Source organism: Ranitomeya imitator, chromosome 3, assembly GCF_032444005.1.
Source record: "Ranitomeya imitator isolate aRanImi1 chromosome 3, aRanImi1.pri, whole genome shotgun sequence".
Taxonomy (NCBI): domain Eukaryota; kingdom Metazoa; phylum Chordata; class Amphibia; order Anura; family Dendrobatidae; genus Ranitomeya; species Ranitomeya imitator.
In genome coordinates, this window is record NC_091284.1 from 727,602,432 (window position 1) to 727,621,770 (window position 19,339).

A 19,339-nucleotide genomic window follows, 5' to 3' on the forward strand; every position below is an offset into this window, starting at 1 on the left:
CTCCACTACCCCATGAATAATATGGGGTCATCTCCACTACCCCATGAATAATATGGGGTCATCTCCACTACCCCATGAATAACATGGGTCAGTGTGCTATCCGATCCTCACTCATCCGATTAGTGTACAACTCCTTTAATATGGCCATGACCCAGACTGACGGACTGACCCAGATAATAAAGTTACCTTGTCAGTTGCAATGCCCAATGAAAGCCGTAAATAATAATGTTAAAAAATTATGGAATAACAAAAGTTAAGAAATATATTTTTATTTATTTCAAAACAGTCACATTAAAATTGCAATTTGTTCAGCAAAAAAACAAACCATCTGATAGATATCTTAATGGAAAAATGATACATATATGCTAATGATTTTTACAATGCAATAAAACAAAAATAGCAAAAAATTGCTTGTTGGTTAAGACCCCAAAAGCTGGTCACTAAAGAGTTACATAGACAAATGTGGCAAATAAAGAACAAATCTTCGCACTGCTAGCGCTACATGCTATTATATTACACACCGTGGTCTGGAATGTGCGCATGGACGTAGGGTTTAGAGTTTAACCAAAACTTATAAATACAATATCATTTGTTATTTGCTCCCTAGATGACCCCTTTAACTAACGGGAATACTTTATTAAAGCTCAGCGGGAATCGGGATAGTTGTGACAAACAGCAACATGTGCCATAGATTATAGTAGTGTACATTTGCCTAATAAGAAACAATTACAGGCGGCTGCACACATTGGAACTTCATGTACTTTCCTTCGGATACAAAGTAACCACTAAAGTCAATTCATCTACTAGTAGGATTTTGCCTGACTACACGTTCCTCGCCATTACTATTCTGTGGGAGACTTTCCAGGTGCTCATACACCGCCATCATGTGCATTATGTCACCACCGTGCAATGGCTTTTACCCGTAGAGGCGTCTAACTCCTGTATGGCGCCCTCTTCTGGTCCCATTATCTGGAACTTCGGATGGAAAGGCGGAATTTTCACCAAGATTTCTTAGAAATGAGTCTGAGCAAATGTGATTTCAGGCACCACTTCTAGCTTTCAGCATTTGCACATTTTAGTTTTTATCTGATCGTTGCCCTCTTCTGCCAACCTTGTCCATTTCTTTAACGTGACCCAACAACATGATACTAGGGTTAACGTTGGAATTATCAAGGGGTCATCACCACCAAATGCTGAGCTGTTTTAGGGATTTAAAGAAACCCTTAAGGGGAATTTGTCACCACATTTTTGCCATCTAATCTGAAAGCAGCCTATTGTAGAGACAGAGACCCTGATCCCAGCCATGTGTCACTTACTGGTCTGCTTGCTGTAGGTTGATGAAATCACTGTTTTAGCAGCAGGAGGTTATCACTAGATGACTAGTAAACCTGCTGCCACGTAGTCCTCCAAATTCACGAGCTCTGTATAACCCCGCCTCCACCACTGATTGGCAGCTTTCTGCCTATGCACAGTGTACACAGACAGCTGCCAATCAGTGGTGTGGGCGGGGTTATACAGGGCTCAGCTTTTGGAGAACTGCTAGATCTGCAGCAGAGAAAATAGTGATTGCATCACAATGACAGCAAGTAGCCCAGTAAGTAATACATCTTTGGAATCAGGGTCTCTGCCCCTACATCATGCTCCTCTCAGATGGGCTAGTGAAAACCTAGTGACAGATTCCATTTACTATGAGATAGAAAACCAGATTAACTTAATTTGCATCCTTTAGGCGCTCGTATATTAGGCTACTTTCACACTAGCGTCGGATTCGGCCCGTCGCATTGCGTCGGGCCGAGATTCCGACGCTAGCGTTTGTTGTGCCGCACAACGGGTGCAGCGGATGCATTTCTCCGGCGCATCCGCTGCCCCATTGTGAAGTGCGGGGAGGTGGGGGCGGAGTTCCGCCCGCGCATGCGCGGTCGGAAAAAGCGGTCCGTTGGCTGCAAAAAACGTTACATTTAACGTTTTTTGCTCCCGGCGGTCTGCCACAACACGGCGCAACCGTGCTATCTGCAGGTGGATGTCTTTTTTCCTTTTGCGGAGGCTCTGATTAAATATCCTGTAGTGTGGCAAGGCTCTTTAAAGCGACAGACTAACTCCAATAGGTGGCACTAGAGAGCCAGCTTGCTCATTCTTGTAGGAAGGCTAACATGGCAGCATGTTGGCTCAGTGGTTAACAGCACTGGGGTCTTTGGTTAAAATTCCACCAAATATAACATCTGAGAGTAATTTCAGTGGGTTCCGAAAACAGAATTTAGATTGTGAGCCCCAATGGGGACAGTGATGGCATCTGTAGAATGTCCGGGAAACCAATGGAGCCATATAATGAGTAAATAAGTAACAAGCCGAGCTACTAATGGATATCATCGCAAAATGTGGCCCTGTTCCTCATGACATTTATTGATATACTGGTCATTTGACATATGATCGTCTGAAAGTGACCTACAGTACATAAAGATGGCGGATGGCAGACAGGAGGCAGAATAAATGCATTATGATGTCCATATCTCATGCAAGTGAGACAGTACAAAACGATCATGTCCTGTGTACTGTTGGTTTGGGCGATGATTCACGGCCAGTGACCGCTCAGTAGCTGATTATGGTTTATGACTTAATGAATAGGTGTAAAGAAAACTTTACTGGTCTATGATTTCTATATGTGACTGCAGAATGGCTGGAGTCACTACTGAACAGAAGCGAACGCAAATCTTCACGACACGGATACAAAATAACACTGATTTATTGATGCTGTTTTTCAGGAAGAAATGTGAAAGTTTACAGTTCAAGTTTCGGATCCTCGATCAGTCCACAGGAACGTCCAGGATGGATTTACTGCAGAATAACTAGAGGAGACCTGGTTGTTCGAAGCGGATCTTCTGGGAGTTGTACTGAGATACAATAAAATCATGGCCAACAGTAGCAAAGAGCGTCTCTGCGGATCCGGTGCTCCACTTGGGCACGTCAATGGCTTCCCTCCTTCTGTTTACCCCTTTGCCTTCAGTGGAGGGATGCGGAGCTCGCCGCCGTTTGAAATGCTAGCTAATGGGAACTTCTTTCGGAATTTTCCCACTGACCTCCCCAAAGAAATGGCTTCTCTCTGTGAGTATGCAGTTTTATGACTCGATACCAATATTATTAAGTGCTGGAAATGTTAGAACTGGAAAGTAGAAGCTATGGCTTTAAGAGACATGTAAAGGTTTAGGAGATATATTAGGACATGTTCACACAGGGTCTTTTTTTACGGGGAGTGTTGAGCATCTTCTGCTTTTAAATCCATGTTAAAAATGCTTGAAATGCTCCTCAAATACATTGCCGATTAATTTTTACGAGACAATTCACCTACAGTGGACATGCTGCTGTTTTTTTATTTAACCACATGACTTTTTCAGCATGGAAACAAAAAAGCTTTAAATTAAGTATTGAAATTAACTGAGGCAGAAAAGACTCCTGAGGTGAAGTTCACACGATGAGTTTTTGGTAACTTTTTTATGCTGCGGATTTTCAAAAAAATGCTAGTAACCTATTTTACTAAATGGGTGCAAACATTATAAAGAGAAAATCTGCAATGTCAAAAACTCACCGAAAGCTGCGAATATGGCCTAATACACCAAAACAGTGCAGACAAGTGTATTTTTAATCATTTTGGATGGTGATTTTTAAGACAGAAATATCCTTTTAAAAAACTCCACGTGAAACTCCTGGTGAATCCACGGCAAAATCTGCGAAAAATCCTCATATAACTCATACAGATTTTGCCGTGGATTGTCAGTTTTTGTTTGTTTTTGTGAATTTGCATCCCATGAGGCATCTTTAGTATTCGCCTGTATGCAGAAGAAGGCTTCAACTTGCTCTCTAGATGTTGCATCAGGGTTCAAGCACATGGAAAAGTAAAGCAGACAGATCTTACACCGACACATATATACGGTAGCTGGTAACTACTACATGCAGCCTGCATCTGGAAGCAGGATCGATAAAACGCCCTTTCCTTTTTGACTGCCTTCTTAATGAATGGACAGAGCATGCATATAACACTCTTCTTAATAATTATGTGACAAGCTTGGGCCCTGTGATATTGAGTGCCCGGGTCTTGAGATGGCTTCTAGAGACCTCCATGTTTCTAATGCTGGATTAGCAGCTTCTTCAGTCCTTTTTCAGCCTGAGGCAACACGTTACAGTAGAAGTTTGTATGCCGACATGAGCTTTCTTCAACCCCTGCTCTCCAGACTGTGGCCTAGTCTGGCCCACAAGCCCTGAGCTTTCCGAGGCATTTCTCCCAACATTGGTTCTTCCCATCTGCCTGGGGCAGCTCACACTAAGGGTCCCTTTCCACTTGTGTGAGAAAAAAACGGTCCGATTTACGGACCGAAAAAACGGATGTAACGTGTGCGATTGTCATGCGAGTGTCATGCGAGTGTAATGTGATTTTTTAATCACATCATCCGTTTTTACATCCGTATGCAATCCGTTTGTTTTCTCTGCAACTATTTTTATACAGTCATTTACAGGACTATTTACAGTGTTCTGTGCCACAGAATGGTAAGGTATCCGTAAAAAACGGATGGAATACGGATGGTCCGTATTCCATGCGTTTTTTTTCTCGCACCCATCGACTTGCATTGGCGAGTCTCGTCCGAGAATCTCAGCAATACGCAGCATGCTGCGATTTTTTTCTCAGCCGACACAGATTTTTCTCAGTCCGATTTCGGCTGGGAAAAAAATCGCAAATGGAATGTCACCTATTGAAAAACATTGGTCCGAGTGCAATCCGATTTTTTATCGGATTGCACTCGTCCGTTTTTCTCACAAGTGGAAAGGGGCCCTAAAGGCCAGGGTCACACTAGCGAGTGTTATGGATGTATGAGAGGCGCAAAAACTACACATTGCACACTGACCAATGATTCTCTATGGGGCAGCTCCTATCTGCCGTATATTTCGCAGCCGTATTTTACGGGCGTAGAAAATCGCAGCATGCTGCATTTGTCACCGTATTGCGCAAAAAAATCAGCCAATGAATGTCAGTGGGGGTGAGAAAAATACGGATTATACACGGACCATCAGTGTGACTTGCGAGAAATACGCAGCGGTGTTAGAGAGAAAAGCCGGCAATTCAGTGCGGTGTACAGTAAAATCACACTGACAGGTTTTATTAGAATAGATAGAATAAATGTCTACATATAGTATAGGTGTATATATATATATATATATGTCAGTGAGACACATATATATATATATATATATATATATACAGTATATATATATATTTATATTTCATACAGCGCTAGATAGCAGAAAAGCCTAGGTAATTCAGTTGCCGGCTTTTGCTATCTCCTTCCCAAACCTGACAGGATATGAGACATGGCTTACATACAGTAAACCATTTCATATCCCTTATTTTTTTTTACATATTCCTCACTAATAATTTTCCAAGTGTCTGTGTGCAAAATTTGGGAGCTCTAGCTGATAAAATAAAGGGTTAAATCACGCGTAATTTTCTCCGCCAGAGTGGGAAAGCCAGTGACTGGGGGCAGATATTAATAGTCTAGAGAGGGACCATGGTTATTGCCCCCCCCCCCCCTGGATAAAAACATCTGCCCCCAGCCACCCCAGAAAAGGCACATCTGTAAGATGCGCCTATTCTGGCACTTGACCACTCTCTTCCCACTCCCCTGTAGCGGTGAGATATGGGGTAATAAAGGGTTAATGTCACCTTGCTATTGTAAGGTGACATTAAGCCAGGTTAATAATGGAGAGACGTCAATAAGACACCTATCCATTATTAATCCAATAGTAGTAAATGGTTAATAAAACACACACACATTATGAAAAAAGTAATTTATTGAAATAAAGACACAGGGTGTTGTAATAGTTTATTATACTCTCAATCCAAATGACGACCCTCGTTCTGTAAAAAAGTCAAAATAAAAAAACAACAATATCCCATACCTTTCCGCTGTTACAGTCATGTCCCACCCTGTAAATCCATCTGAAGGGGTTAAATAATTTTACAAGCAGGAGCTCTGCTAATGCAGCCGCCCCTGCCTGTAAAAATTGGGGAATGAATGGGAAGAAGGGGAACGCAGCTACCTAGACTTGCGGTGCTGCGCCCCCTGCTGGCATAACCTCATATGAACTCGAGCATGGGAATTTTTCTGAATATTTTCTCACGCTCGAGTTCATCTGAGTTTATAACGATAAAATTAAAAGTCTCTCCATCCTTGAGAGCGGAGAGTATTTTTTTTTTACTAATAAGCAAATTGCAAAGTTGCTTCTTTTTACAAGTTCTTTGCAATTTTACCCTTTATGACCATAATAACCATTTTAAAGGTGAAAATTATCATTTTTATCAATTGAAAGAACCCAAGTTAGTGACATTAACTTCTCTATTTCCTTAGCTCACCTGGGAAGTTGGCATACTATTTATTTGGGTGCGTCCTTAAGTCAGATGTATCTTACAGCCCGAAAAATGTTAATAATTTCGATGTGGAGCAGAAAATATGTCGCCTGGTGTCATGGAGGCAGTCTGAGGTCAAACACATGTGAATGGAAACAGTGGTGGATTGCTGAGTTTACTTCATATAAGTAACTTTTTTGCCCTCAGATAACATGAACATGGGTGACTGTAACTGTGTAAAGGTGACTGAGTGACAGCTCTTCCCTCCGGCCATGTCCTACAGAATGTCAGCGTCAGCGCCTGCATTAAGGCAGAGGTAGATCTTGTCAGAGGGAGGCGATGCCAACGTCTGCATGTTTTACACAAGAGATAGTGTACTGTTCCCTGGAGTCAGCCGCACCCATGGGTGCAGTGGCTCATTCTTATGAACCTCAACATGTAATTATCTTTGTAATAATATTAATAATAATAATCAGGATACATACTCTTGGGCACTCCTGAGGAAGGAGCGAAATGTTCCTGCCTTTCCTATTCACAGATAGTTTGAGGCTCCCAATGTCCTGAGTAACTTATTTCTACCTTTTCCTTACGGATAGATTCCTAAAATTAATGACCAAAGATGGTCAAAGGTGTTCGGTCACTGTCTCAGGCTTTTCTTCCTATGTCAATCATTTATGGTTTGACTCTTTGACCTTAGTCCAGGAAGTAGTAAACTATGGAAGCCATTCTTAACAACTATGGAGCTGTCATTTAGTCACAGAGTCAGTGAGGCTTCATAGAAGTGCACGTGTAGGTCCTCCACTCCTCTCCCTCCTTCTAATTAAAGCGCCACTCCAGTCCCCCACTGTATGCGGGATGTAAGCGCCATCTTGTGACCACAACTTCTGAAGTCAGAAGTTACATCACAAGCTCTCATTGCATGTCTATGAGAGCCAGAACGAGGCCAGAACGACGCTCTTGTAGACTTACATTGATCAGTGACCTCCGGCTCCAGCTGGATCTCTGCACCTACATCATACAACTCTCAGATACGGCAGCGGAAACTTAGTAACAGAATTCCTTTTTAGGCCGGGATCACACATACGCGTGATACGGCCGAGTCTCGCAGGTGAAATCCCTCCTCTGGCGCCGGCACTCCAGAGCGGAGCGTGCAGCCGCACAGCAATACATGGAGCTGCACGCTCCGCTCCCAAGTGCCGGCGCCACAGGAGGGATTTCACCTGAGAGACTCGGCCGTATCACGCGTATGTGTGATCCCGGCCTAAAGGTTTGTATGAACTGAAAAGAAATCAGCTTGCTTTTTGTTCCAGAAACAACGCCACTCATGTTTATGGATTTTGCCTTGTATCGTAGTTTAACCCCATTCATGTTAATAGGAATGAATTACAATATCGGACACCGCTGCTGTACAAAAGCAATGTTATAGGGAAAAAAATGTGCTTTTCTTCTCACCTTACATGGCCTGTGAATATGCTACTCAGCTTAATGATGGCGGTACTGCAAAGAGGGTAACAAGCAGATGTGGATTTTGCGTTAGATTTGAGGCAGGTTTTCCTTTGCATGTGCTTTTACCCTTAACCCGAGGCCTTTAAGGGTTAGTCTCGTCATCTTAAATTGTTAAAATTGCAAAGTGCTTGTAACAACAAGTAACTTTGCACTTTACTTGTTATTAAAAATATCCTCCTTTCTCAAGAACAAAATGGATTTTTTTTATTATTGTTTACCATGCATTGCCAACAATTACCACTGCAATCTAGCAGCAGTGGCCAAACATGAAAATTACTTCCTACCAATAGAGCTTGTAAGTGCTGCTCTGACAGTGGGCAAATCAGTGGAGCACACTATTAGGCTACGTTCACATTGGCGTTCCGCCAATGTGCGTCGCTGTTGCGCCGGCGACGCAGCGGCGACGCGCCCCTATGTTTAACATAGGGGACGCGTGCGTTTTTTGGGTGGCGTTTTTCGACACTTGCGTCGTTTTCGACGCCAGCGTCGGACGCAAGAAAATGCAACAAGTTGCATTTTCTGTGCGTCCGATTTTGGTCAAAAAATGACGCACGCGTCGCAAAACGCGCACGTTTTTGCGTGCGTTTGCGCGCGTTTTTGCGTACATCGCGCGTTGCGTCGCCGACGCAGGGCGGCGCAACGCTAGTGTGAACGTAGCCTAAGTGACTGATCTAAGCCATCTTAGGTCCTACTGTGCTCCTCTGATGCTGCACAGGCAAAGATGCCCCAATTAGCAGCATCAGAGAGCACAGAGTGCGGACCAGCGGCGGAACAAAGCCACCGATCTGAACTGTCAATCAAGCAGCTAGCAGGAAGCCGGGAGGCTGGGGAACAAAACTACCCCTTTGTAATTCACCTATGGCTAAATGGAGTCATGCCAATGAGAGAACTGCACTAGGGAGTTGCTCTTTAAGTAGTTCTCCACATTTGGGCAGAGTCACTAAAGGTGAACAAACACTTGAAGGAAGTTTGAGCAATGAATGAAATTGTGTACACACCAAATATTTTATTGGCAACGAGTCAGTGATTAATGTCTTGTATGCATGGCAGACGGCGAGAGACACTTTCAGTATCGGTAATGAGTATACAGTAGACATGTCGCACAGTTATATACAGCAGACATATGACATGGTTATGAGTCGCCCGCCAGGGCCGTGGGGTACTCGCAGAGGGATGTCACGGTGGCAGCGACCCGGTCCATGGCCCTGGGCGCCCATGTTAAAGGGAATGGTCTTTAAAGGGATTTTGAATAAAGTTTGTGTTCATGATGCCACCTGTGGTATTCAGTCAGTGGGGACCGACGCTGCTTAAAGGGGTCCTATGGGGTGATGTTATGGCAGCTAGGATGGTATCAGTTCCCACAGGTGAAGTATATTCCCAGGGCTCCAGGTGTGTAGGTGAAGATGGAGAATGGTGCAGTAAAGAACGAGGACACAGGTTTGCAGTCTCTTTACCTGGTTTACTGAATGCTTCAGGCAACCGCAGTCCAGGGCACCAGATGACAGGTACAGGCAGGGTCCGACCGGCTTGGAAGCAAGTTCAGAGTCCCCTTTACCAGGTGGAGGTGAAAGCCTTCCTACCAGCGTTTTGATGTTGTAGTCCCTTACTGCCTATGGCTTCTAGCAAGGTCCTCACAGTTCCTCTATGTCCTCCATAAAGGTTAGGACACAAACCGGTAGGACAGGTGGCTCGAGCCTTTTTATAGGGTCTCGATCATGACCCGGGCTCTATGCGCCACTGTCCCTCCTGGGTATTAGGGCAGACAGGCAACGTATAGTCCAGCTGTCTTGCCGCTTTCTGCTGTGCCTCCTAGAGTCCGACACAACCTCGGACTACCGGGAATCCACGCTCTGCAGGGAGGTAGCCCAGTCACAGCAGCTATCTTCCCCAGTTGTCACTCTCTTATGCTTCTCTCTCCTGCATGCTCTCTACAATCTGTTCTTTCCTTCTATATTCTCTTTCTCCAGGAGCTGCAGCACCTCTGGTTGCACGGCCCTTTCAGTCCTTCCGACACTCACTGTCTGACTGCTCTCTTCTCTGTCCTCCTGACAGACTACTCTCTGACGTCCCCTCCAGCTAGAATATATATCAAGGGAAGTTCCCCTGACAACCGGGTTCAGAGCTCTCCCTACTGGCCTGGAGTGTGAACATGTTGCATGTTTGTGTTTACCTGATAAAAGAGATCTTCCCTTGCTTCCAAGCGTGACATCACTCTCCCATGAGGAAAGCAATGCCACTGTAACAACCAGGACCCTGGGGTGTTACAGTTATATACAGCAGACATATGACGTGGTTATATACAGTAGACATATGACGTGGTTATATAGAGTGGACATATGATGCGGTTATATAGAGTAGACATATGACGCGGTTATATACAGCAGACTTATGATGCGGTTATATATAGTAGACATATGATGCGGTTATATAGAGTAGACATATGACGCGGTTATATACAGCAGACATATGATGCGGTTATATACAGTAGACATATGATGCGGTTATATACAGTAGACATATGACACGGTTATTTTCTTTCTCTTACCTCCGGGTCCCCAGTACCCTAGTGTCAAAAATAGCAGCTCCGCCATGTGTGCTTTTAATCAGTTTCTCTACACGCCTTTTTCTTTCCTTCTCATTAATTCCATATGTTCTTCCATTTTTCTTGAGAGTCACATTTGCATAAAGTAATGACTGGAATAAGGAAAGACGGCATTTAAAGGGACATTCTGCTGCAATGTGTTTCCTTCCACAGCTGGTTGATGTTTGATCAAACTCTTTTCTTATTGCTGGACAGAACATGATTACTCAATTATAAGCTGTGTACTGATTTTCGATGCTGATCACTGCAGTTTTCAGCAATTAACCGTTTCTATACTATGAACATTGGCATTATTAAGAAACGCTCCAGTCGTTATGTCACATCACGGTGATTAAACCCTACGTGACATCAGTAATCATCAGCTTTAAAGGGTAGTTATTTGGGTTTGGCCTGTCCCACATGTCCAGATAATTCCGGTAACGGAAAAATCGGTACCGGAGTTATCCGTGTCCGTGTGTCCGTATGCTCACGTGGCACATCAGTGTGGCACACGTGCGGCAGCCATGTGCCGTCCGTGTGCCGACTGGGTACCACACGCACCGTGCAGGAGACAGCGCTAGAGTTAAGTGCTGTCCCCTGCTTTGGGTGCTGAATCCAGAATTCATTCCTTCTTCCCAGCAGCGTTCGCTGGAGAGAAGGAATGAAAAATCTTTTTTTTTTTTTTTGGGTAAAATAAAGTTCCCGGTAATCTCCCCCCTCCTACCCCCTGTGCGCCCACCTGCTGGCATTAAAATACTTACCCAGCTCCCTCGGCACTTCCATCCTCTCAGCGTCGCAGCTCTTCCTGTATGAGCGGTCACATTGTGCCGCTTATTACAGTGATGAATATGCGGCTCCACCCCTATGGGAGGTGGAGCCGCATATTCATCACTGTAATGTGCGGCACCACGTGACCGCTCATACAGGAAGAGCTGTGACGCTGAGAAGATGGAAGCGCCGAGGGAGCTGGGTAAGTATTTTAATGCCAGCGTGCAGGCGCACAGGAGGTGGGAGGGGGGAGATTACCGGGAACTTTATTTTAACAACAAAAAAAATTTTTTTTCAATGATTTTTCATTCCTTCTCTCCAGCGAACGCTGCTGGAGAGAAGAAATGAATGGGGCTTCAGCACCACAAGCTGGGGGGACAGCACTTACAGTAGCGCTGTCTCCTGCACGGCACACGGACTGCACACGGACATCCGTGTGCGGTACATGTTTACACGGACCCATTGACTTTAATGGGTCAGTGTGATCCGTGCGTTCCCACAAACACTGACATGTCTCCGTGTTTTTCAAACGGACACACGGTCCGTGAAGACACGCTGACATGTGCAGAGACACATTGATTTTAATGTGTCTACGTGAGTCAGTGTCTCCGGTACGTGAGGAAACTGTCACCTCACGTACCGGGGCCACTGACGTGTGAAACCGGCCTTAGGACTAATTCACATAATGCTTCTCCAGCGGCCGTCATATTGCTGTGTGCACCCCACAACTAAAAACTGTGTAAGAAAATGAAAGGACTTGTCCAAATTGTACAACTGTCTTCATGGAGACATGTCTGTTTGTCAAAGGCCCAAGTACTAGAAGCCTTCTTTGGTGCCAAAAGCAACTTGGAGATAGCATCCAATTGGTTACACAAAGCGTTTTTATGGTTCACAAATTGGGCTTTACTTCAATAGTGTCCTAGGCAGCTGCCTACTCTGCCTTGCCCTTGCCCCAGCCCTGAAATCAGAGAATATCCCCAAGCAATTCTGTGAATAACCACAAATTTCATTTACAGAGTGTCATATTTGTTGCAGTTTTTAGCACCTACAACTAAAAATCTGTTCCATGAATGTAAATCTACTCTTTTGGGTGCACGGCAGGTCTCAGAAGGGAAGGAGCACCGTTTGACTTTTTGAACACAAAAATGGTTGGAATCGAGAGCAGGCGCCATGTCACATTTGGAGAGCGCCTAATGTGGTTAAAGAGTGGAAACCCCCTACAAGTGACCCCATTTTGGAAACTAGACCCTTTAAGGAACTTACTTAGTGTCATAAGCACCTGTAACCCCCAGGTGCTTCACAGAAGTTTATAACATAGAGCTGTGAAAATTAAAAAAATACATTTTACACACAAAAATTTACTGTTAGCCCCAATTTTCTATTTTCACAAAGGTAACAGGAGAAAATGGACCCCAAAATTAGTTGTACATTTACTCTTGAGTACGCTGATACCCCAAATGTGGAGAAAACCCACTATTTGGGCACACAACAGTGATCAGAAAGGAAGAAGTGACGTTTTGGAATGCAGACTCCGATGGAATGGTCTGCAGGCGTCAAGTGACCCCATTGTAGAAACTGTACCTCTCAATGAATTCATCTACGGCTGCAGTGACATTTTGTAACATCCACGCCTGACTTTTTTTCTGGAGAATTGCAAAAATGTTTATGCTTTGCTATTTTTACACAATAAGAACAATATTTTAGCAAAATGAATTTGTTTTTGAACCATCATATTCTGAGAGCTGTAACTTTTTATATTTTTGCCGAATGAACCATATTGGTGCTTTTTTTTGCGGGATGGTTTGGCATTTTCATTTATGCCATTTATGCCATTTTATTTTACATATGACTTTTTGAGTGCTTTTTATACACATTTTTGTGAGTCACTATGATGAAAAAGTGATATTTTTGGCTTTTTTAAAATATTTTTTTAGTGGCGTTCGCCAAACGGAAAAAATAAAGTGCCGTTTTCATAGACGTGGTGAAAACAATTATGTGTACTTTTTTGTTTATTCTTGTTTTATCACAAATGTTGCGTTTTGAGTGACAAAACGGATTTTCGTGATTTGTGTGCACTTTTTTGTGCGTTGTTTTACTTTTTTTTTTTACATATTTTATTTTTTTCATTTTTTTGTACTTTTTCCTCGTGGGACATGTATAATTTTTGTTTTGATCATTTGTCTCATACACTGTTGTACTCATGTACAGCAGTGTATCAGACTGTTAGTGACTTACTGACTGTGCTTGTGAGACTCAGCTTATGGGCAGAGCCAGAAACAGACGGCCGTATAACTCGTGCGAGGGTCGCATGGCACTGCACGGACTGGCCGGCACCTCTCCTGACCTGAGCCAAACAGTATGATGGATTACAATGCAGCTGTCAAGCTCAGGTCAGGAGAGCCGACAGCCAGTACGAGGTTTACGATGCGATTCTCGCACGAGAAATACGGCAGTCTGTCTCTGCCCTATTGCTGGATCTCACAGGCCACTGTACCCTGGGGTCACCACATGACCCCAGGGTACCATGGTAACCACAGGGGTCTGATGGTTACTAAGGTGGTCTTGTGACCCCGTTTCACAACTTAAATTCCGCTGTAGCAATTGATAGCGGTATTTAAGGGCTTAATCGGCCCTGATCAGTCACAAAACCATACGGGGCCGATGCCGCAGGGTGTCAGCTGTCACATACAGCTGACTCCCGCAGGAATCCCCGCCACTGGCAGCACTATACTCTTATTGCTTGGTGCCATTAAAAAGGGTTGCTGAGGAATAAGCACCCTTAATGACCACATGTCAGTGGTCGTTAAGGGGTTAAATAAGGTCAAAATGACCTCATGTATTATAAAGGGGACAATTTGGTTTCCGTCATGCTATGCTCTTTTATTTATTTTACTTGCTTACATAGCAGCACTAATTCCACAGCGCTTTACAGACATTATCACTGTCCCCATTGGGGCTCACAACAAAGATTCCTTGTATGTCTTTGGAGAGTGGTGGGAAGCTGGAGAACCCGGAAGAAAGTCACATAAGCATGGGAAGAACACGCAAACTCCTTGCAGATCTTGTCCTCGTTAAATTTGAACCCAGCACCCCAGGTTTGCAAGGCTGCAGTAATAACCACTGAGCCACCGTGCTGCTCAGGCTCACAAAACTATATAAAAAAAAATCAGATTTTCATAAAAAAATATTGGATGTTTTATTCATCTCAAATGTCCTCCGCTTTTATACATTAGTAGCTATTATAATTTAAAAGACTAAATACACTTTCCTATGTTAATAAGAATTATCAAACATTGGACTCTTGCCTGTGTGGACATGGCGAGACAAGAGCGGGGCACACCGCACAGACACATTACAGCTTCATAGCACTGTTGTATCGGAGCCTTCCTTAGGAAAAAGGGCCGCACTCGGCTATTTCTCCTGTTAGGACACGGGCACATGACCGTCTTTTCGGCCCGAGTGGCGTCCTTAAAAAAAAAATGGACAGAACAAATGTTTTTTAATACGACTGTTAATGACTATTTTTGTTATGGACCAAATGTCTATGGGTGCGCAAAAAATATCAGATCCCAAACGGATCATCTGTACAGCATCCGAATTACAGATACATTGCATTTCCTTAAATACATGTTTGACACATTGGGTGTGTGATACTGTTTTTATTGCACTCCTTTGTGATTTATTATACTAATCTGTGCACCTGTGGATCCCATTGTGGTATATATCCTATATATGAACAGTATTGAACTTAGGGATTTGAACAGTTTCTAGACAAATATTTTGTATTGTCCCATGGGGTTTGTCTGTCTGCATGTTATTTACATTATTATTATTATTATTATTATTATTATCAATTTTCAATTCAATTTTATCTTTTTATTTTTTTATTATTCTCATTAATATATATAATGTATTTTATTAGATATTAATTTTATATATTTTATATGATATTATATTATTTGTATTTATTATATATAAGAATTATTGTACATATATTAAAGCACCTTTCCACCTTTTGTTTTTTTCAGCGCTGGAGAGTTACTACCAATCTACGTTCTCTGACCCTAGTCTTATACTTACACTGCCATCTTAACTTTTTATTGCTGCTACTCCGGTCTCTCAACACCATTTTGTGACCACAACATCTCATTGACTGGAAGTCAGAGGTAACAGGTACAATCTCTCAATGTAAGTCAATGTGGCCCAGCACAAGGCTCTCATAGACTTATATTGAAAAGTGACCTCCAGCTTGTCCAACAAACACTGGAGCCATCCAGAGCGGCAGCAATAAAAGATTAAGATGGTAGCGTGTAAGTATAAGGTCGGGGTTTAGGAACTTTAGATTAGAAGCACCACTCCAGTACTGTAATAAAAAAATACTGGAGTGGTGCTTTAATTAATAAAGTCCATATTTACCCATTTTTAATACTGTGGGTAATGAGATGGGGGCTGACTTCAAGGCTATGATTTAAAATCAAAAGTGAACGTATCCTACAGTATCTGGACTTCAGACTAGGGATGAGCGACCACGAACTGTAAAGTTTTGGACTCGTACCGAACACATAGTGTTCAGTCACAAGGTCCCGAACACGGGTTTCCATGGGAAACCCGTGCTACAGTTCGGGTCTAGGGCCTGTAAAAGCATAAAATTAATAATAAACATTATAATTATACTTACCTGTTCCAGCAACGCGTCCTCCCGTCCCACTGCTTCCAGGGCTGCTCATTACCTTCCGGCGGTTTTCACTGCACTTGGCAGTCTTTGGCTTTTTCCGGCAGTGTCCGTGCGGTGACGTGCAATGAGCGGTCCCGGAGGTAGATGCGGCTGGGATACAGTGGTACGGGAGGACGCGTCGCTGGACTGGTATTAATTTTATGCTTTGTTTTACAGCCCCCCTTCCCCCAACCCCCCCCCCCCTTCCACCCCGACGTCCCATCCTATATCTGTAAAGTCCAAGCTCAGGGTTCGGACGTAAGTTCTCATCATCTCCGGCCCGAGCTCGAGCTTTACAAAAAAACTCGGGCGAACCCACCGATCCCGATCATCGGGGGGTTCGCCCATCACTACTTCAGTCTGATACATAGTAGCAAACTACAAAAGAGACCTGAGCAGCTGCTGCATCCAGCTAAACCGGATACAATTGTATCTTTGTAAAGGTATCATTTGTTAAAAGCAAGCAAATGTCTGGAAAATGGTGAAGAATTAAACCGTAAAGGGGGCAATCATTGCTTTTGCATCTTCTCTGGAGTAAAAATGGCTCTTAGGCTGGGGTCACACAAGAGTACTTTGAGTTTTAGCATGAAGCACGGTATGGATTTCTACATGATCCGAACCACCGTCAGTACATGAATACATCTCCAAGCTAAAGGTACCTTCACACATAACGATATCGTTAACGATATCGTTGCTTTTTGTGACGTAGCAACGATATCGTTAAGGACATCGTTATGTGTGACAGCGACCAACGATCAGGCCCCTGCTGGGAGATCGTTGGTCGCTGAACAAAGTCCAGAACTTTATTTCGTCGCTGGATCTCCCGTGGACATCGCTGGATCGGCGTGTGTGACACCGATCCAGCGATGTCTTCACTGGTAACCAGGGTAAACATCGGGTAACTAAGCGCAGGGCTGCGCTTAGTAACCCGATGTTTACCCTGGTTACCAGCGTAAAAGTAAAAAAAAAAAACACTACATACTTACCTACCGCTGTCTGTCCTCCAGCGCTGTGCTCTGCACTCCTCCTGTACTGGCTGTGAGCGTCGGTCAGCCGGAAAGCAGAGCGGTGACGTCACCGCTCTGCTTTCCGGCCGCTGTGCTCACAACCAGTACAGGAGGAGTGCAGAGAAGCACAGCGCCGGGGACAGACAGCGGTAGGTAAGTATGTAGTGGTTGTTTTTTTTTACTTTTACGCTGGTAACCAGGGTAAACATCGGGTTACTAAGCGCGGCCCTGCGCTTAGTAACCCGATGTTTACCCTGGTTACCCGGGGACTTCGGGATCGTTGGTCGCTGGAGAGCGGTCTGTGTGACAGCTCTCCAGCGACCAAACAGCGACGCTGCAGCGATCCAGATCGTTGTCGGTATCGCTGCAGCGTCGCTTAATGTGAAGGGGCCTTTAGTACAGTGATCAATTGTAGTTTCAGGTCAGTCCCATATACACTTGTATCATGTTAACCTACAACTCCCACTATGTCCTTAACAATGGTAAGGAGATACTGGAAGTTATTATTACCAGCCATCATCAGACTGTGGACCATACAGGAACCACAGTACTAATGAGGAACAGGCAGTATTATAATATCCATAAACAGCAGAGAAGAAGAAAATATGCGGCACTCACCCCGGAATAACTGTGAAGATTGTGGTCTTTATTGAAGAAAAATGCAAGTTACATCCATCAGGACATCAGGTATGTACGAGGGTGCGGTATAGGAGCTCGGACGACGGCCGTTTCGCACACACAGGTGCTTCGACGGGTCCGGATACCTGATGTCCTGATGGATGTAACTTGCATTTTTCTCCAATAAAGACCACAATCTTCACAGTTATTCCGGGGTGAGTGCCGCATATTTTCTTCTTCTCTGCTGTTTATGGATTTCTTGTTGGACATTTATGCAGAGCACCGGTTCCCATACTGATTGTGGCGCCTGAATACACAGCTGTCCGCTAATAGTCCTGACTGCTTGGAGACGTTCTAGTCTAGTGCCGTTCTACTCTATGTATTTTCATAGTATTATAATATCCTCCCCACACTGCCCCCCTCCATAATATTTTCCCCACACTGCCCCTCTTTATAATATCCTCCCCACACTGCCCCCCTCATAATATCCTCCCCACACTGCCCCTCTCCATAATATCCTCCCCACACTGACCCTCTCCATAATATTTTCCCCACACTGCCCCTCTTTATAATATCCTCCCCACACTGCCCCTCTCCATAATATCCTCCTCACACTGCCTCTCTCTGTTATCCCCCACACTGCCCCTCTCCATAAAGTCCCCCTAACACAGCTCCTCTGTGTAATTTTCCCCTTACACAGTTCCTCTCCATAATGTTGCCCCCCCCCCCCCCACCCCCACAGAGGTCCTCTCCCATTCTTGCCTAATATACAATATACATACAGTAAATATTACATGTCCTCTCACTTCTTCACCTCCACTATTTTTTTTTTTTCACTTTACAATTCCTCCTCTTTCTGTTTTATACTTCATATTCTCCTCGCCATTAGCCCTTTTTCTGTGTCTCGCCCCCAGCTGGCTGCATGCTGTGACGGCAAGTCCTTGGGCATGAATTACCTGCCAGGACAGGCTTAAAGGGGCGTTAACTGGCACTCTGCCCACCTCAACCTACAGATCAGGACAAGTCCAGGAAGCCGCCTGGCTGCAGGATTGTCACTCTCTCCTAGCTGGCTCCTAGTTCCCTTCCTGCTTTTTTCATGTAAACGGATGATATCTAGTGGCTTGTATTGTAATTTTTTTGCTTTTCTTAGGACACCAGAACCCTTGTTTCAAAACTGCACAGAACTATAAGTGTCTTTTTTTCTGTGGGGTATTGCTAAAAATGAGTTTTTCTTCTTGACTTGCGGCTCTGGCACGTTACATACCAATGATGTCACTGATAACTATAGCTAGATAGATTAGATAGATAGATAGATAGATAGATAGATAGATAGATAGATAGATAGATAGATAGATAGATAGATAGAAAATGGCACGTTACATACCAATGATGTCACTGATAGCTAGATAGATAGAGATAATAGGATAGAGATAAAGATTGATAGATAATAGATAGATAGATAGTTAGATACAGAGATGATAGATGGATAGATAGATAGATAGATAGATAGATAGATAGATAGATAGATAGATAGATAGATAGATAGATAGATAGATAGATAGAAAATAGATTGATAGATAGATATAATAGATAGAGATAGATAGATAGATAGATAGATAGATAGATAGATATTAGATAGATAGATAGATAGATAGATAGATAGATAGATAGATAGATAGATAGATAGATAGATATTCTGGAAATTACAGGAATCCATATACATGTTAATGATATGAACATGATGAAAAAAAATG

At 43.6% G+C, this 19,339-nt stretch overlaps 1 protein-coding gene across 2 annotated transcripts in view; it reads left to right on the forward strand.

The window, feature by feature from the left end:
• RARG (retinoic acid receptor gamma) overlaps nucleotides 1-19,339 on the forward strand; it is a 235,150-nt gene that overhangs the window by 65,261 nt on the left and 150,550 nt on the right. For both annotated transcript variants that reach the window (XM_069758771.1, XM_069758769.1), the window contains exon 2: nucleotides 2,760-3,099. In XM_069758771.1, the coding sequence (XP_069614872.1) occupies nucleotides 2,907-3,099 (193 nt within the window). In that variant the 5' untranslated portion in view covers nucleotides 2,760-2,906. The remainder of the gene's footprint in view (nucleotides 1-2,759; nucleotides 3,100-19,339) is intronic.